Below are 27,369 nucleotides of genomic sequence, written 5' to 3' on the forward strand. Positions count from 1 at the left end.
GGGAGAGCGAATTTTTCAGCAGAAAAATAAAGCACTGGAATAAAGCCCTCCAGCATTACCAAAGTGCCCATTTTTCTCAGTTCATTCCTTTATTATTCTGTCAGTCCAATTCTATAATTTCTTTATTCCTAAAATGCTACTGCTTCTTAAATTGATATTGGCATTGGAACCAGAATGAGGTAACTGCCTCCTGATCCCTTCCCCAAGATGCCATTCCTCCAGGATAAAGTGTTGGAAGGCATATACCAGTTGTGGGTGGCAGCAAAATATACACGGAGCACTTTCTCTCATATACAAGCCACATTTTCTCACAAACCATGACTGAGTCCAAACAGCACAATAAGCCACACTCAAGGGTTGAATGCAGGTTCAACATGCAGCCTATACTTAATTCCTGAGCTGCCTAACCCAAATCAAATTCTCTCCCTCTCCCTCCCTCTCGCTCGCGGCTTCTGTGCTGCAAGGTGAGCCTAGGAACACTGTGATCCCCCACTGAGAAACAGCATACTGGGCAGATCATATCATCCCTGTGCTGCTCAGCCCTGAGCACAGGAGCACAGAAATGGCTGGTTCTGCCCTGCTAGGTAAACAGCTGAGCAGCAGCAAAGAGAGCACTTCACGGTTGGTCGAGGCTCTCAATGGAGCTTGCATAACAACCTCTCCTGACGTGGGGACTTCAGGAAGGTGAGGGCCTTGTCGTGGCAGTATGTGGAGCAACAGCAGCCCTCAGCCCTTTCCCAGGCTGGAAGTTCTCCACTCCTGAATCAAAGGCTTCCACCATTTCAAATTATTTGCATTTCCCCCACACCCCAGTCTGTATTAGTAATTGGCACAGAAGAAACACTGCCCTCTTATATATCTTAGTCCTTATAGGAAGGTATATTCCATGCATAATGAATCCTTTTTGCAGTGCATAAGTGCAGTTTTAAAACAGTCACTCAGATATGCCTTGATGTAGTCATATGTATAGTTATATCAGTTATATAGTTTGATCCTGGTATATTAATAATAGAGTGAAGGGTGATGCAATGACGGACAAAATAAAATGAAAAAATGTTGTGCAAGCATGCTGAAATTCCAAAATTAATTTAAGAAATTATTTTAAAGTAGAATTATGGAAGACACAGAACAATAAAGGAATGGAAGAAATCTTATTTCAAAGTATAACACTTGTCCTAATATTACTCAGCTGGATGGATGTATATTCAGAAATGAATGAAAATGCACCTCCACAGTCCACTCTGCGCACTTAATCTACTTAATCTCAGAAGTGAGCAGCTGCCAAAGTAATGTTGTTTTCGTGGCACTGACAAGGCCACGGCCATCATATTTATTCATTCATTCTTTCACTGTTATACTTCCATATTGCTGAAGCTTCCTGGGCAAAGCCATCAAAACCGTGAAATACAACACAAATATGATATAAAAGTTTAGAAGTTTAAAATAATTGTTTAAAAAACTCAAAATATCCTAGCATCAGTGTGAAGACTGAAACAAATTTAAACAGTAACAAATTTAACATAACAGGAAGGGAAAGACAACAACGCTAGGAAAAATAAGAAAATATCCATCTGGAATAAAAAGACCACAGTGTAGGTCCCAGGCAAGTCTTTCTGGAATTTACTTTGCAACTCAGGTGCCACTGCTCGGAAAGCATAAAAATGTTGTTTCTGCTCACAAAATATGCGGCTGTGTCCTCTTGGCAACCCCAAACATGAGTGCAAACAACAGAAAACCTTTTCCAAAAATTTTGGTGAATGGTCAAAAATCCAATTGTGCTCAAAACTTGTACAGCTTCTGACAGGGAATAACAATTACACAACTATACAAATGTGCCATTTCATACTTTAGTCCATGGGGAAAATTTGTGCGACAGTGAGATTTTGTTGCACAGCAGTCACATTCTGTGGTGCTTGCGTGTTTTTTGAGTTCATGCAAAATGAGCAGAAACAGAAGCGCAGCTCGAGAAGAGCCAAGCATCGAGTTGATGGTCAGAGATTCTGAGTGAACATGAAAATGACTCATTCATGCATCCCTATAGCTGGAACCCTTCTCCCCTCTTCTTAGTATCTACCCATTTTGTTTCATTTGATGGGGGTTCCTGAAGGACTACCTGTCCTCTTAAGGCCAGGAGCAGAGATATCCACATACAAATCCTGATGATCAGCTGGATCCAGAGTTTCCCAACTATGAAGGAAAGGCTCTTTATGTCGGAGGAGCTGGGATCCAGTGGAGGCTCTCCACTGGAAGAAGGAAGCAGAAAGCATTGTTGCCCATTTTCCCTTCCTCCTGCAGTCTCTCGTGCTAATTCACACCCTGGACAACCCTCAACCTGCTACAGCATAAGCTCAGGGGCATAGGGGGCTGTAGAGAGAAGAGGGAATCACCAAGCTTGCTTTACCATAATACGTCTGAAGGATTATCCAGTTTGTGGATTTCTGCTTCCCAGGATTCTGAATACAATTCAATAACAATAAAGGCACCAAGCAAGTGCATGGCAGAGGTGAGTCAAGCAGCGTTCTGGCTGATTCACAAGTCAAGCCACTTATTTATTTATCGATTTATTAATCGATTTATATCCTGCCTTTTCCTACAAAGGGCTCAAGGCAGCTTACATCTCCTCCTCCATCTTATCGCCACAACAACAACCCTGTGAGGTCACTCGGGCTAAGAGTCTGTGACTGGCCCAAAGCCACCCCGTTGGCTCCATGGCTGAGCGGGGACTAGAACCCAGGTCGCCTGAGTCCCAGTCCCACACTCTTAACCACTACACCACACTGGCTCTGATTTAGTTCACTGGCTAGAACTTAGCCCCATTCTACTACAGTTGCTCTCACAGTTATATAACACTGAGAAGACAAAACACTAAAATAATTCCATAACACCAGGAAAAGAGAAGGACTGCTACTGCCTGTCCCTATCCCTTCTTATTTTTGAAACTATTGATGGGAACACTGATGAACCAGTTCACCAAATTCCCAAAAGCAACTTACACGGAAATCTTAGGCATGCACCATTTTGGCTGGCTGGAAAATGCTGGGAGTTCTAGGTCTTTTTTCTGCCTAAGCATGCAATAGGACTGTGCCCTTATTCAGTATTCAAAATGCAAAAGTAGGCATGCAGAGGTAATAATGAGCAAATATGAAATCAAGTTTCTCTAAGTGAAAATCAGTACAAAAGCATGACAAAATGAATTTAAGTCAACTTCATTCATCTCTAAAAAGATGTTCAGTGATTCCAAACTGGGTTGCAATAACTCTCTCAGCACAATAGACTTCATGATACTGGACAATCATTATTATCTAAACTGTTACTTTCTTCCCATACACTAAATTTCATTTAATTCATATTCTGCTCTGCATGCATCTAGATTTTTTTTTCCAATTCAGCTGGACCTTTATAATTTTCATGCTGATATACAATGAGAAGAAGGAAAATGCCAAGTAATTTGTATGTCATGTACACTAGTCAACTCAAAGGGCAAATAATCCAGAGGAACAATTGATCCTCCCAATTTAATATTGGCTTCACCTTCTGCCCAAATGCCAGGGTCTGCTTTGTGCCTTTGTTCCTCTTGTAATCCTTGTCCATTTGCCATATTCCACATATAATTTCACAGCAACAAGATACAATAGAAGTTAGGCTACGCGTTACAAAGAGATTTGTTACCAAAGCAGGAACAGAACAGAACATCTTGTCCCTTGTATTACTTCAACCAGCCTCCTGCAGCTATGTGGCTGCGTTACCCTGTGGCAAGAACATAAATGTCAGTATTACTTGAAAAGGTGCAGCAAATTTGATGCAGTACTCAAGTGCTTTGTTGGTACTATTACGTCTTCTCATTGATTTGCAGCTTTCCTCAGCCTGCTAAAATATTGCAGGAAGGAAGTTACTGCATTTTTTAAAAAGTCAGATTCATTAAAAGCCTGTGGCAAACCAAAAGCCCTTCAAGGTGACTGGGAAGGGAGGTATTTGTAAATTTATAGAGAGACAGCTTGCTCATTCCCGCCCACTCCGATGACATTGATGTGCCAGAAATGATTATATGAAGGTATGCATGGGCAGGAGAGCCTTATTGGCAAAGCTATTTTAAATTTGTGATGGATGAGTTTTAAGATTTTCTTCCTGAACACATAAATAATTCCAGACAATTATGTCATTCAAAACGCAATTTGAACTAACCAATACAAATAGGTAATCCCGACAGTTTCTTTATTAATTCATGTGTGTTTTTCATCCTATTATATTATTTCTATAAAGGGAGCCAAAATATAATGATCAAAACCAAATGTTAGTATTTATTTTTAAAACTGTTTTTTCAACACATCCTTCTAAACATCTTGCCACTAACTTGAATGCAGAGCAAGAAACTAACCTTTCTTGCAACTGCATTCTTGTCCTTCAAATTCTGGTTCATATTTTTACTCTGACAGTAATTTACTTCTGGTTCATATTTATACCCAGCCATTCACTTCCCCAAATTCTAGGTCCAAAATCACACCCCTTATTTTATGCTTTGGGAATCCTTCACAGCTCCAGCGCTATTGTTGCCAGAAGGCAGATGGACAAAGTGGCATGTGGTTCTCTGATGAAAAAGGGTTTCTCTCCATCTACTCACCTCTGCAGGCACAGGGCTTCAAGATGGGGAAGGGTCATAATACAGAGGCAGGAGACATACTCTCTTTGCAAAGGTGTAGTCACTGGTATCTCCAGGTAGGGCCTCTTGTTTGAAGCTACACAGACATGCTTCCAGTCAGCTTAGATCAAGGTGGGCTTTTGGATTACAATCTGTGACATTCATGGGCATTTGCCATGGTGGCAGAGGCTTCTAGGAACAGTAATCCAGAACATATTCTGTCCACCCAGGAGTTACATGGACGAATGGCCTGACTTTCTATAGGGAAGTTTTCTATGTTCCTATGTTTTCTTTATGCTAAAGAAAAGGTGAAGAATTCAAGCAGCATTGTGTGAAGAATTCTTGCATACATGGTGGTAATCTTTTTGTATTGGAATATGTATCTCTGTGTAAATACAGACACGTAAACACTAAGGATTGACCCTGGTTACTTTAAGGATATGAGTTCATGTACAACAATCAAGCAATTCTAACTTATATATCTGTGATTAAACTTTATGTGAGGGGGAGAATGGGTCCATAATTCACCACTATAGTCCTTTCTCATTTATTTAATATTCAGCTATATCCAGTTCTCTGTTACGTTGATATGTTAATCCTAAAATGCAATAGAGTAAACTGAAGATTTATATTTTTAATTAGTAGATGCCAGCTGTTCATGGTGATAACAACATGAGAGCTATGGAGGAAGAAATACAGTGCACTGAGATTATACAGTAAGCAAATTGGGAACATTAGACATAACCACACAAAATCAGAAGGCTAAGCCTAATTAGTGCTGATGCTGTGCTCTCCGTACTTGTTTTCTGATCAAAATGAAAAATCAATGACCTCTTGAATGTGAATATTAAATGTGCATGGAAGTTTAACAAACTCATTGTAAGTCTTTATAGAACAACTTCACTGAGTAGTAAATGCTTATGTGGAAGGGCAAGCAAAGTATGGAGTGATGCTCAGCTGAATAAAGTTTTGATACGACAAGTGGTATAGGCAAGCAGCACGACTCGCTGGACTATGAATGGCATTAAAACAAATGATGACTGGTAATCAGAAATGGTCTAATGTATGAAGGACAATTACCCATTCCCAGGGACCTGCAAACAATAATGAACTGTTATTGTTTTAATGGAGTTCTCATCCATATCTGTAACTCTACATCAGAAAGTAAGCTAGAAGAATGGCAGGTACAGTTCCAACTTGGACTAAGGAAACTTGATTTCAACTTTGGACAAGTCTTATCTTCCATCTTCCCTTATCCTGAAGGATATCTTGAGAACAAGATAGGGGACAATGCCATGGACACTACTGTAAGTTACTGGCACAACGTACAGGAAGCATGTGATAAATAATGTTTATTTATATCCCACTGTCTCACCCAGCAGAAAGCTCAAAGGCCATCAGTAAACTACTATCATCACTTTTTTTGTGAGAAATACTTTTGATGCACTCTTTAATTGGTTTTACAATATATCAGAGCTGTAGTTCTTGCCTGAGATGTTCTGCTTCAAGTTGAACAGATTCAGGTGTAAGTAAGTGACACTTTAAAAAGATACCATATGCAGTTCTTACCACTCATTCATCTTCAACATTTTCCATCTATGACCTGTTGGTTGTTCCCAGCTCTTTCATGTGACCCACAGTCAATCCACATCATTAAATTACTAGTAAGCATTTTCTCAAGAAGGTTTTTTCAAGAATAACTAAAGAATAAGTGAAGCACTGTTGCTTTAAGAAAGATCCCTGCGTTTTACATAGGATTCACTTCAAGGTCTTTTTCCATTTGCAAATTCCCCTTAAAACACCTTCCTGAAGAGATGGTTGTTAGACATTCAAATGATGGCTGATCCACACAGGGCTTTAGTTTCAATGTTTTATACTCTTGGCAATGTTGACTTTGCAAATCCATTTGTCATGCTAAATTTCCCTAACATTTGCCTATAAACATTTAACATTGATTTTTTCTACACAAACATACACGTGTCCACACAGGGTGTCAACCTGCATCATCTGAGTTCCATTCAAGCAATGGGACCCTCCCTTCCTCTCCTCTCCACTGCACCACCTGTGATCCTTCCAAATCTGATTGAAAGAATTACCAAATCCTCCAGAGCTGACCTGGAGGTCATGAGAGATGCAGGAGATGGAGAAATCCATTCTGCCAGCTCACTCCTTTCTCCTGATAGATTGTCAGTAATGGATACAAAGCATATGCACACACAGCAACCAGATATGGGGAAGCTGCTATTCACATAAAAATCACATAGGGATAAACAAAAAGTTAATAAAGTTTAAGAAAGTTACCGATGTCTTGAAATGAAGACAAAGCTCTCCTAATTAAGTCACAGTATTTAGCAGTGCCTACTCCTTTGTTGGTTAGGGAGCCATACCTAAAGATTTTCCTCTGACCCACTGATTGAATCACCAATAGCCTGAGCCATTGACTCAGACAAGTTCTCTTTTAAAATAATATTCTGAAGAGTCTCCTTCCATTCTATATTTTGGGCAATGGACAATGATACTATCTGACTATTAAAATGAGAACACCATTAAGCAGTACAAGTAGCGACTGAAATGTGGAAAGCTCTAACAGCATCATCATTGTTCCGGGCACTGTAAAGCTTTTAGCTCTTCCTGAAATGGCCTATTATAGAGGATCCATACCCTCCAAATTTAGCTTGTGCAGAAAAATCAGTTATTAGTTGTATCATTTGGGGTATTCTCTCCATTCCACACACAGACAGAAAGCTGAGAGGAGTCAGTGAGTTGCTTTAATTGCTGGAGGCGTGCTTATATGAATCCATTATTAAAGATGCTTTATGTCTATTCAAATCAACTTCAGAAAAAAATTTGAATGTCAGTTCAAAAAACCTGATAGATTCATTATGTGAAGGGTAACTCATTCCAAGATGGTAAAATGCAACCTTTTTCATTTCAGGCACACAGAATCAGAGTGGGAAGGTACTCTGTGGGGGATCTGGTCCAAACTGGTTGCAAATCAGGAAATTGCAGACTTGTCAGATTTCTTCAAATTCCCCACTGACACTTTTTCTATCTCACATGTCTATTAGATTGCAAACTTTGTTTTCTGCCTTTTTGCGTGAAAGTTTGCATGTGTTTGCATGTATAGTTTTTTTTTTCCAAATGTACGTATCAGTTGAGTTCACATTAATTAAAACCAGTTCGTGATTTTTTTTCAGTTCTATGCATATTGATAACACTGTTTTTGTCTATCAATAGACCAGAGTGTATCTACACATAGAACCTGATTCACAAATCTAGACAACTTGCTGGATTATTACACAGCAGACAGCTGGGCAAAGTTCCCAGCAAAAAGGACTGACAGAAATAGGATCAAGGCCTTCTCTCACCAGTTTTTAGAGACACGATGAAGTAACAAGAAAATAGCTACAGCAGTAGAGGCAGCTGAGTCTCTGGGAGAAAGTGTTTGAGTCTTCAGGGAGCAAGTCAGCAGGTCATCCTTCATTGGTCCTGGTTGCTTGGTGCAACAGATCTTGCCCTTGTCTGGGGATTTTGTGATATGGCATTTCCGTATTTAGTCTGAATATGGATCATCAGGTAAGATATGCTAAGCCATTTCTCCAGAATGAAGTGCCACTAAGAATGCAGGTCTTTCTCACTTCTTGTGTGGGCACACAGAAAATTTTTAGACAGTAACCTTTTTTGTTTTTTGTATTTTGAATTTCTTAAAAATATGACATAGACATATGTACAAAATACAAAATGGGTTAAAAGCATAGTACATTTCAAAAAGCTATTTAAATAAGGGGATATATGACCATACAAAAGTCCAGTTCATAACTCCAAGCACAAGAAGAAATGTAATTCTTGGAAATGTTCGCAAGAATAACTGTACTTGTGTAAAAGTGCACATCTGACAATGTGATTTGCTGTACAAATCCCCCCAAAATTCACAGTTTTGGTTGAGAAAACATGCATTTTTAAAAGCACATTTTTAAAATTTGAGAAATACAATTTTAAATCTGCACATTTATTCCAAGCAAATAATGTGCTATTTAGACAAAAGAAGAAAAGATGCTTGCATTTGGGAATATAAACAATTGATGGCAAACCTCAAAGATATTAGTTGTAGCTAATTTGATGAAGGAAGGTCAGAAAGACTTCTGGGGCAAATATTCCATATGCATGAACTTTGTTCCTAGAAGACTCCAGTTCTTGTTCCCTTGGAGTTTCAAGTGCTTTATTGTATACTTGATGTTTAGTGGCAATTTCTCTGCAGATCACACTATCTGAGCATAGTTCATTTCTCAGACAAGCACATGTATCAGGCCATGGGTTCTGAATTGTTTGGACTGACCTGTAGGAGCTTCTACCTTGGAGAAGGAACTTGGATGGAAAACGAGCATACATTACCTAGCTCAAGATAAAATAGTGGTTTCTCTAGTAGGTATAATCCAGCAAGTTGTCTAGATTTGTGAATCAGGTTCTATGTGTAGATACACTCTGGTCTATTGATAAGAGGGTGCAAATATGACAAATTAATTTAAATTAAATTAATTTATTTCTTTTTATTTAATTATGCTTATTGTGGTTTTATCCTCTGCATTTATTATGATATTTCAATTGTAGTATTTTGTCATTGTCATGTATTGATTTTTTATTGTAACAGCAGCCCAGAGAACATTATGCTAACAGGCAGCTTTTCAACGAATCTAATAAAAATACATAAATAAATACACATCTGAGCATTTTCATCAGAGATATATGGCCTAACAATCCAATATCACTATACAAATAGGAAGAACGTGCACAAAAGGATTTGGTTCATTTCCTCAAGATCAAAATAAGAAGCCTTTTAAGTATATATTGCAGTAAGTTAGTTGAGTAAGACATTGTCACCTTAAAATGAATCTTGTTTTGTATTTTCAGCCCCGGAAAAGGGATCAGAGCCCCTGAGCAACATATTCAGCAGTATGTTCTACATTAGCACTGACATTTCAAAATTCTTGCCTTTAAGCATAGAAAAGAGACTTTCTGTTTTTCAAGATATTTCTGACAACTGTGGGCAAGGAAGGAAGGTTGGATGACAGAAGGGTTCTGCTACATTAATGTCTGCTGGCATATTGTGCTATGTGCAAATAGCTGACTGGAGAGTACTGAAGTGTATCTGCAGCTAGAATGAACCATACATTTAGTGTAACAAAAGAAAGAACAGAAACAATTGGATTAAATTTCAGTTTAACTGGATCATAGATCAAATATCAGAGACTAATATCGGGGGTCAGTTGCAAAGTATCTCCAAATCAATACACACAAGATAACATGGCAAAATCAATGGCTGGGTGCACTGCTAAGCTGATTTCCATTTGTTCCAGTTTGTTCCAAATAGCTACCAAGCTAGACCCAGTTTCTGCATCACCCTCCTTGCTGAACACATTGCCCGTGACCCGAAGGACGTCTACAATGAACTCACAATTCCTACATGGAATTGAGAGTTCATCATGAAATTCGGAATTCAGTGCCCTTCCTACTGAAATGCTACCCAATTCTGTCTCTTCTTTCCATTCCACCCTGTTGCGATTGTGAAGATCTTGAACCAATGCCTGAAAGCAGCAAAAGACCAGATGATAGCAAACTGATTGATAGAGGTATTCAAAGTCAAGAGATCTGACCCAGGAACTGGGGTTCAGCCAGTTATCAGAGAGGGCTTGCATCCCAAGGAAACTATGCCCAACTGAATCTGATATGACAATTACACCCATTCCTGGAGTATGAAGCTCTAGCTCTGGTGATATACACCTCTGTTATATCACATATGGATTACCGTAATGTGCTCTACATAGAACCACTAGGTCAATTGCTTTGCACACAGAAGGCCCTGGGTTCAGTCCTGAATATCTTCTATTTTAAATTGTGCCTAAAATCCTAGAAGAGGAGGAGTGCCAGTGAGTGTCAATAGGCAAATCGATAGTCTATTTCAGCATAAGGCATCTTCCTATGTTCCTTTGGACAATACTCACAAACTACTGTTGGCCAGGAATGTGGTGATTGGATGGCAAAGAAAATAAGGGACAAACATAGGAAGTATGCAACTCCCTTACTGAAAAAAGCTGTCCCAGTTTTTATTTGTTTCCAGGCATAATTCAAGAGGCTGATGATTCTTGAAGGCCTGAAAGCTTCAGCATCAAATACCTAAAGGACTTTCTATCATTCAAGTGTGCCTGCCTATTGAGATCATCTCTGGAAACTCTCCTATGTGTGGAGGAATGGCTAAAGTGTTGGACTGGGACTCAGGAGATCTGGGTTCTAGTCCTCACTCAGTTATGGAGCTCGGTGGGTGATTCTGGACCAGTCACAGACTTTCAGCCCAACCTACCTCACAGGGTTACTGTTGTGAGGATAAAATGGAGAAGAGGAGAATGTTGTAAGCCATCTCAAGTTCCTTGTAAAAGGAGGAAAGGTGGGCCATGGATGTAATGGAATCATCTTCTTCATCATCAACATCTGTGTTGCAAAGAAGTCAGAAATACAATTGGTTGGACCAAGGAGATGGTCTTTTCTGTGGCTGAACCCGGTATTTGGGCTTCTCCCCTAAAGGAGGGATGACTTGTCTCCTCTTTAATGGCCTTCCAGAAGTTTGTTAAAATCCTTTTTTTTTTAAAGAATGTGCTTAGTTTGTATATGGTTGTGTGGAGGGAAGGAAAGGGAGGTGCTTAGCTCAAGGGCAAACATGGTGGTGGACCAGACAGACCCTGGGAACAGCATGGAGATACAGCTAGTGGGAGAAGTCACCAAGGCTGAGGAATACCCAAGTGGGGATCAGCCCCTCCCCTTGGAGCTGTACCCCGTGGTTGGGTGCCAGCAGATGTGAGGGGGCAGATTAGATGAGAAGCATGTAGAAAAGTGGTGTACTCTCTTCCAGAGAGCCCCTTCCCAAGGGCTGAAACATAAACATGTTCATAAGGAGAGTTTTGGGAAGTTATCACTAGAATGGGTTCAACGCATCACTTTGTGTTTGCTAAGAAACTTGTCTGGATGATTTATGTTTGGACGCAATAAAGAACATTTAGCAAAAGACACAACCTGAGGATGGTGATTGTCGGAGGAAACGCAGTTCGCAACAGGTTGTTGCACTGTTTTGGTTTTAACTGTCTCCACTTTTAAAAATGACTGTTCTTGCTGCCAGTGATGTCACCATTGCTTTTTTCTAGAGCTTTTTTTGTGTTGGAGACACCCTCTAGACAACATCTCAGAGGTCATAGGATAGTTTGGATTCCTGAGAGCTAGAAATTAGAGCGCCACCCCTTGGTGGCACTGTAAGAAGAATGTCACCTGCTTCCCAGGTCAGAGATACAACTTTGGAAAGGTAGAAATGGGAGCATTCCAGTGGGTGAACAGGAAGACTAGAAAACTGGGGAGGCCAGGGCACAAGTTAAAGTAACAGCTCCAGCCTCCTTCCCTGCTTCTCTGAAATACACCAACTAGACTGATAAAAGTATAACAAAAATACAGAGCAAGAGAGATCAGGAAGGTAAAGATCACCTCCACTGTTCCTCCCTCACTGTCTTGGAAGATCATACATCTCTGAGTTCAGGGATGTATAAGTACTGCTATAGATTCTGTCCAAAATTATTTCAGAATTTTATCGTACCATTTTAATTTATACATTACTTTTGCCACTCTTGACTCTGAGGAAAAGCAGGCTATAAATAAATAATTCCATTATTTATCAATAAATAATTCTATTATTTGTAACTGGGTATGCACATATCCCAGTTCTTCAATTAATAAGAGGTAATTGGCAGTGCTGTTGGATTTAATTTCCCTTTTTCTGTTTGGACAAGAATGTGCTTTTTGGACAAGGATTCTGCCACATATCAGCAAGTTAAATCCTTTTATTAGACAAAAACAAGAACACATTCTCTTCCAGAAAAATATGCACAGTTCTTACAATATAGAATTGTCTTAATGTTGACCTTTTGGCATTCACAGTAGTGCAGAAATGAACATTTCTCCCACACTTTTGACCATTTTTGAGCATTGTAGCACTCCAAGAACAGTTATTTTAAGAATTCCATCTTTCACTTATGAACATGTTATTGGCAAACTTCAGGGTGTGATAGCTACAACAAAAAAGTAGCATGCCAAAAATATTTCACTTTTTTCCAAGCATCCTTGTTCTGTTTGATAGCAAAGAAATTACTTTTGAAAAGAAGTTCAAGATTAGAGAAAACTCTTATGGATTCTCTTTGTATCTCTTGTTTTAACCCTACTTATACATGAACAAAGAATTCAGACAAGTGTTCCATTTATATATATTTGCCTCTCTGGCTGCCTGTAACCTTCCCCACGTCCTGCACTTCAATTAAAACCCAGGGGAAGAAATTCCTCCTATGGCGTATTTACAGATCAAGAAGCACAGACAGTCTGGGAGGATAAAAGCAATAGAAAAATGTATGCTAGCACACCACATGTTTCACCGCTTCAAAGTGATTGGGTACGGTTATAAGCAGCACACACACGAAACCTTACACAACATGCAAGAATGGGGGGGAGGGGGGGAAAACTTTCTGGAAACTGGTGGAGAGATTTCCACCCAGCAGTAGCTCCTTCTCCTTCCTGGGGCTGGAGGCAATGTGGTCCCTCTCACACGCACACTGCAGTGGATGCAAAATGAGGCCTGCCTGACAATGCTGTCGATCTTCTTGCCTCAGGTGACCTTTCCCAACCCACCACAGAATTCACATGATTAGCAAATAATTTGCAAAATATTTAAATCTAGATCCTCCTGGATTTGTGGAGCTAGAATATAGCAACCTTTGTTTTGACATTAAAGATCCCCATGATCTTGTTTACAGGCCAGAACTGCAGGTGATCCGAGACTGCATTTACCATTTTCAGCAACTCCAGCTAAAAAAAACCCTCACAAGCACTGTCAATCCCTCGTTTTCTCACACATCTGGCTACCACTAACTATATGCACCCTCTTCTACCTGGAGACTACAGGCAGGATATTCCTAGATTAATGGGTAGAAGATTCATACCTCAAGTAACCCTGGACAACCAAACTATGCTTGGAATTTAGGATGCTTTTCAATTTTGGACAACATATTTCTGTTGTTGTTTTGTTCTTTGTTTTGATTCGTTCTTGTTTATGTCAAACTTCTCAGCTCTTCCTACATACAGTATTTGAGAGTATGGAGAAAAGGAACTAATAAAGTACATTCCACAAATTTTAACCTGAATTTTAACCTTAAATAGTAGTAGCCACATACACTGAAAAATGCATTTAGTTTGCTTTTCCCTCTTTTGGCCTCAGCCGAATGTGAACTAGCTCTAAAGAAAAATTGGCTAGTACAGAAAAAATAGAATCAGTGAGGCAAGGACATCCAATCAACACTGGTAAGTTTGATGCATTTATTTATATGCAATATATGGCAGGGTTTCACCCCTTGATGAACTAATATTAACAACCCTTACCTACTCGATCAAAATCTGAATGATTTGAATAGAATACATTAACAGAGAACTCACTACTTTGTTTTCAAACAAACACACCCTATCTATCATATTTAGGTTAGAGGGGCTGCAGCCCCTATTACACAATTATTTTACCTATACCAAATCAAATGTCAGAAATAATGAAATTCCCCCTGCTTTTTAAAATTGAATTGTATCCAAATGTGTCAATGACTATGCAATCCTAGTTTTATCCAGTGCTGCATAATTGTGTGTCTATATAAAAACCATATCTTGCCGTTTGGGTCGTAGGATGGAACTAGAATCCCTATCCTGCAATTCTTTGTGAGGTTCTCAGTTGCTATTGATCAGTATTCACTTCTTCCTTGGCTTCGTCCCTACTGAAGTGCGGGCTGATTTAAGGAGGCCATTTTTTTAATCAACTATCCTAACAGTCTGCAGATCTAATCAGTTCCTGCTGGCAATGATGACTTGAGGTCCTGTAATGTCAATGGTCCTTTTCAAGTCTTTAGATGCCCCTGGTTTCGCCGTGGCTACTGTAACACTTCACTGGTTCCTTTACTGAGAGAAAGAGGACAGCATCACAACGATGCAATCTCTCACTAGAATACTGCTGGAGTATGTGTGTTTGTCTACAACTCCATCTTCAAAGATGCTATGCATTTTGAAATCCAGCAATGGAAATAAAAGTGTGACTGCTTTGGACCAGGAATCCAACTTGCCTTCAGTGAATTCAGCCATGGCAGCAGTGTAGCAAGAGCCAGGAGCCTAGGCCACATGAAACTTTTGTTCTGAGGCAAATCAGGAGGCCAGGCCAGACAACAAGCCAGGATTCAGGACTCAACAAAATACAGATATCAAACCTGAGCCAGACCTGCTCACTCAAGCCAAGTTCTAACGAGAGAGGAAATGCACACGTTCCATCCTGCCCATTCTATCCTGCCCAGAAGGAGCCAGTGACTGGCTGTCTGGCTGTCTTCATAGAGAAGCTTGCAGTGAAGTAATTCACTGCATGGGACAATAGTCTGTAGTTCCTTGCACATTCCTCCTGATCAAATCTTTACTTTTTTTAAGTCCCAACACTTTACTTAGAACACTTGCAAATTTTCCTTGCATCCTTTCTCTGCAAAATTTAGGCAATGCCATAATCCTCAATGTTTGTCAGAGAAAAACAGACACACGAACTGAAGGAACAAAGAATACATCTTCTAAAAGGAAGCCTAAATTACTTCCATCATATGTGGAGCCATGCCCGACACATTAACAGAGCGCATCGATGCAAAATATCAACATGTTAAGAATGTCAGTTTCAGCAAATTATCAGTGCAGTTGAGCAGTCTCATTCCTGGGGTCAGAGGGTTTCTGCCAAGATGGATGCAAAAGGCAGGTAAGCAGGAGGGTGGAATACAGGTGGAATAATGCGACGGTGCATGAAGTCTATAGACAGCAAAAATGAAAAGAATTCCTCCCATAAATTTCAGTCCATCCCACTTATTTATCCACCATCTCTGTTCCACAGGAAACAGCACCTGATCAAAGCTGAGCGGACCTGGCTCGCTCAGGAATGAGTGGAACCACATGTCATGAGTGGAGCCGGCTGGAGCCAGAGGTCAGACTAGATGACCCACAAGATCCCTTCTGACTCTCTATGTTTCTATGAATACTCATTTACAAAAAGGGTTCAAGCAAATCCAGTCAATGAATGTGGCACCAATGGTCTGACATTAGTGGAAAAGGAGCCCTCCATCTGTAAGTCCGCAGGGCTTTCTCCATGTGGATGAGAGCAGGCAAGAGAACAGACCCACCTTCACGACTCTGAGTGTGTGTGCACAGAGAGAGTGTGGAGAATAGTGGTTAGAGTGTTGAGTGGGGCTCAGGACAACTGGGATCTAGTCCGCACTCAGACATGAATCTCACTGGATGTCTCTGGGTCAGTCATTAATCCCAGCCTACAAGGTTATTGTGAGGAGTAAAGAGAGAACAGAGAGAATGATGCAAGCCACTTCGGGTTTCTTCAGGAAAAAAAAGGTGGGATATAAAATATATATAACACATTATATATTATATAAATATAATATAAAGCTGCCCAAACAACATGATTTCTGGGTAGCTTGGAGCATGAAATTATACATTCTAAAAATATAATAGTGTAAAACATGGGTGGGAAACTTCCAAGGGTCTGGAATTTTCCCGCTATCCCTCTGTGAGCTGCTGCACTAGCAAATTTGCCACCAAACTTCACTGGCAGAGTGCCAAAAAAGTCATAGCTGTGCTTCAAGCCAAGGCATGCTGCAAGCGTGTCCCTGCACGTGTGATGTGACTTCCACACAAGGTATGTGTTCCCCGAGCATGTTGTCTTGGGGCAACATCGTGCCTTTTGTGTTTCCCCACCAACACATGCAGCCACTGCCACAAGGACTATTAAAAAAAAATGTTATGAAGTCATGGGCTTGCATGTTTCTCATTATGGACATAAAACAATTTGTGATCTAAGAACTTCCATTATAAAAGAGCTCCAGAGACAATAAAAACAAAGAACAAACAAATGCACAGCCTGTACAGTGCTTCAGCACAGCTTCTGGAGGAAGTGTGGAAAAACAAAGCTTCACACTGGAGAATCGTGCTAAGGAGAACATCATCTCTACAGCAAGATACTGGGAAACTTTTTAAACTGCTCATGAGAAAGAAGAGAAAGATCGAATTTTCTAAATTTGGGAACAGGGTGGAAAGCAGATGGACAGAAAAAAGAATCACTTTCTCATATAATTTTGAGTCCAAACTGTGTCTTCTTCTAATCATGTGTAGTGCAGCTAATAGTTTTTCTTTCCCCTACTCTTCTGTAAGCACATGGCGCTCTGATTCATATCCAGACCATGACATTTGAGGTACAGGAAAAGTAAAATTGAATCTTCCATTTTCCCTTGGAATCTCATCTGAGGTGAGGGGGAATGTTTTGGGATGAATGGATGGGAGGTTTAACTGCCACCTTCCTGGAGCATTGGGCTGACCACTTATATAAGACTAAGGAAACCTATTATGTGTACCTGCACTAGTGAAGGTTTAATCTGGCCTTTAATCAATGATTAGATGTGAGTCAGAAATGAAGAAAAGACACATATTTTTATATAAGGCACACAATGCTGATGGTTTTTACAGGTTTTGTCCACTAGCTTCTCAACAAAACCTATATTAGCTTCTGGTTGGTTGGTATGTTTGTTTTCCATCCATGTTCTTTTGTTAAGATGGTGAAATGGAACTTCTAGATTCAAAGGCAGTATACCTTTGACCAGTGATGGCATTTAGAGTGAAAAAGAGAGCAAAATCAATCAAGTGTACACACTATCTGAAAATTTTTAGAGGCATCTAAGTGCCCACTGCTGGATGCAGAATGATAGACAAGACTGACATTACCCTTGTTCAGAAAGACTGTTTGTTTGTTTTTATCTATATCAAGTTCATCACTTATCCATTATTTAGGGCTCAAGTGTTATTTGTCCTTCAAACTATCTAACATTACTGCCCTTTCCAGCTGCCTACTGTTATGATTACTAAGAACATCTTTTAGGAGATTGCAGTGCTCTTCTATTCTCTTTCCATCAGGCCACAGCTTGTCATGAGGGTTAGTGACTGGGGTGCAATTTTGTCTTTTGAAGTGTTACTTATGTTGGGTAAACTGTACTTAATCTGTGAACGGAGCAGCATTAAGATACTTGCAAGATTGCTTGAGAAAAGGTAGGGGGTTGTAAGGATTACAGGAACTGCCACAGATCACAATGGAGATGGAGAGAGGCTCTGTGTCGGATCTCGTGCAAATTGCTTGACTTGTCCATACTTTGCACTTAACCTACATGTGGCATTATATAACACAGCAACCTGACAAATACATGCGTAAGGATGCCCCATGGAAACCAGAATGTCATTCAAGGGAATATGTTACAAGGGATGTATTGAGAGTGATGTTCACATTCTTTGAGGCTGAGAGTCTTTCTTTGTTTAAGAAAAGAAAAAGCAATGGCAGTTTGGTTTCCAAGCCCATTATTGTAACTAGTACTCTAAAAAGTGGTGCCCGAACTGGACTTCCATAGCTTTTGGCACCCACGGTAATTAAAAATGAGTAATAAACCTACAACATGTTTCGATGGCAATGAGAGGCAGTGTTCACAGTGGTTCATGTGTTCGACAGAGACTTGGGAGATCTATGTTCTAGCCCCCAGTAGGTCATGAAGCTCTCCAGGCAACTGTTGGCTACTCACTGACTCTCTACAACAACCCCATGAGGTAGTTAGATTAAAGGTAAAATGAGGAGGAGAATTAGGTAAGACAGATTGGGTTTCTTGAAAGAAAAAGGAAATGATATAAACAATACATACATAAATTTGGTTTTGACAACTTGGCAGAAATCTAGCTCTGATATGAACATGCTTAGTGGAAGAATCAGGAATTGACCAAGCATATAAACTCCAGTTTCATCAGAGTAGATGTGAAACTAGATGTAGCTCAAGAAAATCTTTTTGTATTATCATTACAATAGATAAAGCAGTAATGATAATAAACTAAGCATCAATGAGAATTTTGTTCCATATTGATATTTATGCAAATTTATCATATATCCTAGTCAATAAGGATGCCAAGACTGAATGCATTCTTTTCTGAGCTTGGTAATGCTGCACACAAAAATGTGTGTACTGTTCATTTATGTATAACTTTTTTATCCCGTCCTATACAAAAGTTTCAAAACAGTGGTGGTGGCATACAAAATAAAATATAAATGTCTAATAAAAAATATAGGATGAATAAAAAGGTTTTGGCCTGGTGCCAAAATAAATAAAGGGCCGGCGCCAGGCACAGCTTTCCAGGGAAGATGCTCCTGAGTCAACTGAAAGGTTTTTCTCCGGGTAGCCACATTCTGATCTCCTTCAAAGAGGGCTCCCGAAGAAGGACCTCAGATACGGATCTTAGGGGATGGGTGGAAGTATAAGAAAGGAGACACTCCTTCAGATACTCAGGCCCTAAAACATTTAGGGCTTTATACATAATCATTAGCACTTTAAATTGGGCCCAGACTTCAACTGGTAGCCATTTCAGACAATATAGGACCAGTGTTATGTGAGAGATATCAGTCCCCATCAAAAGCCTGGCTGCTCTGTTCTGGTCATACTGAAGCATCCAGACTGTCTTCAAGGGCAGCTCCATGTAGGGCACATTTCAGTTATCCAACTGGGAGGTTGCCAGAGCATGGGTCACTGTTCCTAGGTTTTACTCATTCAAGTTAGGACTTAACTGATGGATCAGCTGAAGCTGATGGAAAGTACTTGCCACAGCAGTCACCTGGAACTCCAAGGATAACTCTGGCTCGAGGAGCACTCCCAAATTACAAATCCTGTCCCTTAGGGGGAGTGCAACCCCATCCAGAACAAGGTGAAAATCACAGAATGCCAAGCCACCCACCAGCAGGACCTCCATCTTATCAGGATTAGGTCTCAGTTTACTGGCCCTCATCCAGCTCATCACACCAGCCACACACTGGTTAAGGACAGTCACTGCCTCACCTGGATTAGATGTAAAGGAGAGGTAGAGTTGGGTGTCATCAACATACTGATGACTCCTCAGCCCAAGCCTCTGGATGACCGCCCCCCCCCAGCGGTTTCATGTTGAAGTTAAACAGCATGGGGGCTACAATGAACCCTGCGGCACATAATCCCCCAGCACCGCCTTCTGGAATTGGCCGGCCAAGTAGGAATGGAACCACTGCACATCCCCAACCACTCCAATCCCCAACTCAGCCTGTCCAGGAGGAGGGATTGAAAGCCGTTGAGAGGTCCAGGAAAACCAACAGGGACACACTCTTGCTGCTCCTCTCCCAGCAAAGGTCATCCTACAGGGCAACCAAGGCAGTTTCAGTCCCAAAACCAGACTGGAATGGGTCCAGATGGTCATTTCCTCCAAGAAAGTCTGAAGTTGTCTGGCCACCGACTGCTTGAGCACCTTGGCAACTATGATTCCTCTTGCTTTCCATCACCATTGCATGGATGGAAGCAAGAGGCAACTAAGAAAGGGGGCTGCAGTGGTGAAGAGGAAGAGCAGCCCCTTCTCAGCTGTGGGACCTTGGCATGCACCCATTCACACCTAACCTTGACTCCAGACATGCATCTATCATGAAAGCAAACATGCTTAACCTTCAAAGGAGCAGCATGTGCCAATAGCAAGTATGCCTCAGAGATGACTTAACTTTCTTATGTATCTTGCCATTTCTCCCTGCTAAAAATCTCTTCACTTTAAACCCCTAACTGGGACCTATTGATAATTGTGGTCATGTACACATCTCCAAAAAATGTAAGGAGGGAAAGGAAATTCATTACAAAACAGAGAGGGCAAAGGTAACAGAGATTTACATGTGGGCTGAATAAATCTCAGGATAAGTTTCAGCAGTGATATTCTCCTATCAAGTTGCATGGACACAGGCCAACCACCTCTCCCCACCTTGCCTCCATTCTGATGGGCAATTCACTCATTCAAAATACTGTTTATTCGTTCATTTTGTTTCCATGCTGCCCTTTAGATAATATCCTCCCAGAGTGCCTAACAATACATAAACACACACACACACACGCACGCACATGGAGGGAGGGAGGAGGGCTCCTAAATTATGCAGAAATGCTTTCTCATCTCTCATACATTACTCAACTAGAATCCCTTTTTTCCTTATGCACTCTGATATATCCATTTGCGTGTCTAATATATGCAACCTGATGTTACCAGTTCAGTAAATGGAGATAGCACTGTATCAAATGCATTAGATCCCAGGTTCAGGAAATACAAGGGCAGCATCCCCTTCAGTGTATAGGACTACATAAATAGCTATTTGGAACCCAGCCAAAGTGTATGTATAATACATATACATTCCAGTTGCACTTGCAGGTTCTGGAGCTAAAAGTATTCTCATGTTAACGTTAAGACTTAAAAGTAGCTAATCTTGAATCATTCTCATTATAAACTTACCATTACCTTCCTGCTTCAGAAGCTCAAAGTAAGTAAAATGTCAGGAAAGAGCAAATGGAACTGAGCTGAATTCAGTGGGTCTGTCTTTACGGGCAAAAGTGCATTTCTACTTGTGCACGGTGCCTTTGGATACAAGGCAATGTACAATCATTAATCATTATTCAACATATTAAAACAATACAAAACAATGCAAGCAGTAATGATACAAATACTGCTATTTTTCCAGAACAGCAAAGTAATAAAAAGGTGTTGTTGTTGTTTTTAAATACACTGAATAGGAACAGATAAGCACAGAGATGGATTACAAACAACCCCATAGAAATAACCTCAATAACTCCTTCCCATAACCTTCTACAGTTCGTCCCCTACTAAGTTCCATGAGAGGTAACTGAATTATCAACATGAAAGATGCTTTTGGAAAGAAGGGAAGTCAGGTTTGTTTAATGAGATTTAGTTAAACTAATGAACTGGGCAGAGCATTCTCATTCATTTCAAATCCTTCAATAAATCTTGCCTTTTTATCATTTGCACTACTTGTAAATATTTAGTTACATTTTATGTTCTCTTCAATTGTCCTTTCCTTCAACAAAAGGCTGTCCCTTGGTAGAAAGTTTTTCTTCTCTTGCTCAGTATTCCCAAGGATCAAGTACACTGAAGGGGCACTGTGCTCTTTGCTCAGATTCCCATTGGCTGGCAGTTAGAAGCTACAGTTCAAAACAAATCACTATATGCAACCCTCCCTTATTGAAGAGATGAAGGAAACTAGGAAAAGCTGAAGGAGAGCATTACTCATAGATGTGGAGCTGCTGTTGCATCACTTAGACATTGATTCATTGGACAATTAAAAATTACAACCATCACACAATAGCAACATTTGAAATTATTATTGTTACAAAGAGGCTACTACAGATAGTAGTGCGTGTGCATAATGATACTAGTGTTATGTCTGTGCACCACCTGCCAGTTCTTATGATTTCTATTAAACTTTCTGGAAACAGCTGTCTTTTCTTTCTTTCTTTTTTCCCCACCACATGACTACCTTTAAGCTTAAGTCCTGTTTAGTTTTCAACAGACTTGCCAGACTGCATTGTATGGAGTACAAAACAAATATTGACAGGTGGAAAGACTAATCTCATCCTTCAAGTCAGCTGCTACATCTTAAGGTAGCACCATTGTTTAAGCACCACTGTTGATTTACAAAGCATGAGATGGATGAATAACTAAGTAGAAACTTACCTCTTCCCACTGGTGAATATATCTTATTAATCTCGAGAGTCGTAATAAACGCAACAGGCTGAGGATTTTTGTGAACCGCACAATGCGAAGTGCTCTAGCTGTCTTGTAGACTTCTGAATCCATTCCCTTTTCTACAATGAGAAAGATATAATCCACTGGTATTGATGAGATGAAGTCAACCACGAACCAGCTCTTTAGATAATTCATCTTGATGACTTTGGGGTCCAGGATTATCTCAGAGCTGTCCTCATTAACAGTGCCAGTTCTAAAGTTCATGATCAGGTCCAACAGAAACACAGTATCTGATGCTACATTGAAAATAATCCATGGTGTTGTTGTCTGCTCTGTGAAGAAGGTGATTCCAACAGGTATAATGACAAGATTTCCAACCATCATTATAAGCATTATTAAGTCCCAGTAAAACCTAAGAGAAATAGAAAACAATTATTGAGCCAAAAAGATGTAAAATTAATATAACTATATTGTGTACCAGTATTTTTAAAATTACAAGAAAACTGACAGTAATACTGATATTTCAATTATTTATTTATTTATTATTTATGTTTCGATTTATATCCTGCCTTTTTCCTACAAAGGGCTCAAGGCAGCTTACATCATTCTCCTCCTCCATCTTATCCCCACAACAACAACCCTGTGAGGTAGGTTGGGCTGAGGGTCTGTGACTGGCCCAAAGTCGTCCAGTTGGCTCCATGGCTGAGCAGGGACTAGAACCCAGATTGTCTGAGTCCCAGTCCCATGCTCTTCACCACTACACCACAAAAAAATATGCTGTTCTAGAGAACAGAGTATGAGAAAGTGCAAGAAAGAATTATTTTAGTGTACTTCTGTTGTACTCCATGCATGGATACAAAACTACTGAGTTGGATCAAGACTACTCTCACTAAAATTGATGGGATTTAAATTAGTCATGACTAATATGTCCCACTGAAATCAGTAGGACTGATGCTTGAAATCAATGGGACTAAAGCATGACTGATGCAGACTCGAGCCAATTCATCTTTGAAATAAAGGGCACAGTATCTATCAGGAATTAACATCCAAAGCCTGTAGTCAGCATTTCACCCAGGAAAGCCTTTTTACCAAACGAACCTCCTGCATTTTCACACAGGGAATGGCCTGAAAGAAAGTGCAGCTCAACATTATGCAGCAGATATACTGGGGTTTGCCCTAGGAAATACATAAAGAATAAATGCTATAGCGGCAACTTCAAATGCTTAGATACACATGCTTGGAAAAACTTACAGAGCCTGCATTTAGATAGCCTGCAACTATATCAACTGTGCAAGAATCACAAGTATAGCTACAAAAAGCAAGTCTGTGGCATGAAACACGGTGTCTTCTTACCAGAGCACGGAGCTACAGGGCTGTTGAATAAAATAAAGGCCTTGGAAGACCAGAAAGAGTCTGTGGGGCTTCAGTTCTTTGAACCTGCCATCAAGTGATTACCAGTTTTAGACCTATAAAGTAAACTTGGCATAGCAAGCACAGAAAATATAAATGAACTCATTACTTTGTAACATAAGGTTCTCTGGGAGGGATACATTTGTTCTTCATAGAGGTTTTTTCCCCTGTTTTGAACTGTGTGCAAATTTCCTCTCCATATTCTCCACTCTGTGGGGAGAGAAATCGCTGAATGTCCCCATGGGGAAGGAAAGTCTCAATAATTTCTCACAGGCAGGGATTGTAGCTACTTTCTTGTTTGTGTGAGTGTGTCTGTTTTGTCTACAGCCGCTGGAAGCAGCAGCAGCATCCACTGTGTTTGCAAGCAGGCCCTATTTTGTATCCACCACAATGTAGGTATGAGGGGCACTGTGTTGTCCATCTCCAGGGAAAAGGGAGAGCTAGTGCAGGACCAAAATATGTCCTCTGACCTCCTGAATGTTTTCTTCCCCAATGGCAAATTCTTCCACTGTTCTGCATTTTTTAATCGTCTTATAATTCAGTTTTGTGGCTGTTTTCATCTCTCTTAATCCCTGTGAGCTTCCCAAGGGTGTTGTATGCAGTGCAAGCTTTCTTTCTATTATACATTTCCACACTGCTTTGCAACCTCCCAGATTACTTGTATTTCCCTCTCTGAAGATGCTCTGCGAAAAGAATTGCCTCTGAGGTCTTTCCCTGGGCATTCATGGGCATTCAGGAAGCTTCCAGAGAGAAGCGCAGATTAGGAAGAAGGACATGTAACACATTCTTTGGCTTCCTTATAAGAAAAGGACAAGAAACCTAATCCCAGTCTAGGTGATTTTCTTTTGTTTTTCCTTCTCAACCCATTGTTTTCCCCCAAAAGTAAGCTCTCTTCTATCAGACTGAAAGGGAATGGTTGACAAATGAAGGAGAATATTTTTGCACAGAGCTTCTTTTGTTGTTGCTCTTTTAATAAACTAAATTCTGCCAATAACATATTCATAAATGAAAGATAGGTTCTTAAAATAACCCCTCTTTGGGACCTCTGAAAGAATGAGTTGCAAGAGTCTTGGGTGACAAATTATGAATACTCATGTATTTTAAAATCATTCTGTAATTAAGGAAAGAAAAACATCAAAACTGCAAGGAATAAGCAGGGACAGAACCTTTCTCCCTGATTATGTAGGACAGCCATATACCTTACTTAATAGAGGACAGTTCTCTATTTGAAGCTTTGCTCTATTTGTCTATTCCAACTTCGGTTTACAAAGAAAGACTCCTAAGAAAGTAGCACTGGGACAACAATGTATACTGGCCACCTGGTCAATCTTCCCCACTATAATGAAAAATATGTATTTTTATTTCATTTGCAAAAAGCATGCCTAAATTGGCATCTATAAATTACATTAAATTAGTATATGCAGATTGGCTAAATTACTTTCAAGATGTCCTTTTCTTTGACAATATGTACATATGAGAGCAATACTGATCGCATCTCTCACTTCCAGTCTCCACATTATTCTGCATGGATGGACAAATCCAAAGTGATTCCTACCCACTTACCTCACAGTAAATCCCTTTCAACTCAGCAGGAGTGATTTCTTAGGATACATGTATAAGATTGTGTTTTAAAAGGTGTAGGACTTTTTTGGTAATGGTATTTCTCTGGCATGTGCTTCCAAGCAACACTTAGCAAGCCCATTCAGAGACATTTTAGCAGCAAAAGGTCATTGAATTTGTTTGTTTGATTTTTTGTTACCCAAAATCCAGACAGAATGTATTGACAGAATTTATTCAATTTCTAGTTTCTGAATTTAACAGTAATTTTATCTTCTTTCTTTCTATCTTAAACTTGCTGATTTAAAATGTTTTAAAGTGCTTAATGTAATTCTGCATTAGTCTGAACAGTTCTATTCTACAAAGGAAATTTCTGAATAGGTATAGACTGGAAGGTGGGCTGTACAAATCAATGGAATACATGGAGCTTAAAAGTAAGTCCAAGCTACATTTTTTAAAAAAATGCTGAGTCTTGAAGTTCATGTGCAACATTAAGTGATTAAGTGGCTTTTCCCGATGACAATGCAAAACAGATTTTTTTAATGAAGGTCTGGATTCTGAAGGAAGACTTGTTATGACAAAGGCTAAGAATTCCCATGACAAGAGTATATCCAGAGTTATATAAACATGTTCAAATTCTTTCCTTTCTTCCTGCCTATGATTGGCACATGAAATACTTTCAGCATTGTACTGATGAGTGAGCATATCATTTCATGGCATATTTAAAAAGATGGGTGGCATTTGGTGGATTTTTCCCAGCCTTCCTGTCAAAACCTGCCAATGTGTTTACATGAAAATGAACCAGAGCTTGCTGGTAATCATGAACACTTTGGCAGCCCAGTGAAACTCACTCCTGGATTCCCTCCAAATGCAAATGAAGCAAAATAGGTTTGATGAGAAATGGACAATGTATCAATTTTAAGATGAATGGATTTTCCAGTCATCTTCTTGGTTTCAACTCAACAGCTAGTATCTCATGGATATTATATCCCTTATCCACCAGGGAAGTAGAAGGCTGTTCTTCATAATAGGATGTGGTCATTGTGAATATTGTGCAGAAGGGTTGAAAAAGTGTCTGGGTCCACTGCCATAGCTGATCAGCTGAACCCAGTCCTAGGAAGCAGTCTGATAGACAAAATAAAATGCCTGTCCCTGCACTGAGTATACAGAACCCATTAGTTTAATGTAAATAGTTTCTTTTGGACTTTGCTCTATCCTGGAAGTGATTCAAGGCAGTTTACACTGAAATGATAACTACAAATCATTAAAGGTGAAGTCATCACTACAAATCCACAGTAAGACTGCAACTCCTGCTGTGAAGCAAAAGCTATGAAAAATATTATGGACTATCTTAATATACACCTGAACTAATGAAGGTTAGTTCAGGTGTATATTACACAAGGTTACACAAAGGAGGGTAAATGACTGTGGGAAGATATTTCTAATGGAGACAGGATAGTTTTAGCCACTTTAAATGTGGTGATAGCAAAGTAGCACATTTAGAAAACAGGACTTAGACTGGATGAGTTACCTGCTTAGCACACCCATCATGGCCTCTAAACTATGCATTCGGTTGTGCAACATTTCTGCTTTTCATGAATATTTGTTTAGCCATCACTGAAAAGATGATCTCCCAGGATGGAAAATGCACATCTCCATTCCAAACTCCTATGTGCACAAACGGGAAGTGCTGCATGAGTGCAGTTCGTCAGCAACTATTACTGGTCACAGCTAATGTGAAATTGCGTATTCGCGTAACGTAATTTACTTGGATTATGCTGTTAAGTTCACTGCAGAGTGAAGTGTTGCATAACCTCAAGAGGTATTATACTAAGACAGAGCACTTCACATTAGTGAAGGATGTGTGTTTGTTAAGCACAAGCAAGGAGGCTGTCAGAAGAATTTCCTATAGCTTGCTTGTTTTCCTCCTGAAGTCCAGACCTTCAAACCTATAAGGAATTGAGTCATTTTCCTACCTCAAATAATTTTACTCTGAGAAAAATGTCTTCCAGATCTTACCATTATTACTCATTAATAATGAGTACTTCAAAGGATTTCAT

At 39.9% G+C, this 27,369-nt stretch overlaps 1 protein-coding gene across 1 annotated transcript in view; it reads right to left on the minus strand.

Moving 5' to 3' along the window:
• The window catches only part of HCN1 (hyperpolarization activated cyclic nucleotide gated potassium channel 1), a 204,912-nt gene that overhangs the window by 141,719 nt on the left and 35,824 nt on the right, over positions 1-27,369 (minus strand). The window contains exon 2 of the mRNA XM_044446426.1: positions 22,331-22,754. Coding sequence (XP_044302361.1) covers positions 22,331-22,754 — 424 coding nt within the window. The remainder of the gene's footprint in view (positions 1-22,330; positions 22,755-27,369) is intronic.

This window comes from Varanus komodoensis, unplaced genomic scaffold (genome assembly GCF_004798865.1).
Source record: "Varanus komodoensis strain SLA01 unplaced genomic scaffold, ASM479886v1 scaffold5, whole genome shotgun sequence".
In the NCBI taxonomy this organism is placed as follows: Eukaryota; Metazoa; Chordata; class Lepidosauria; order Squamata; family Varanidae; genus Varanus; species Varanus komodoensis.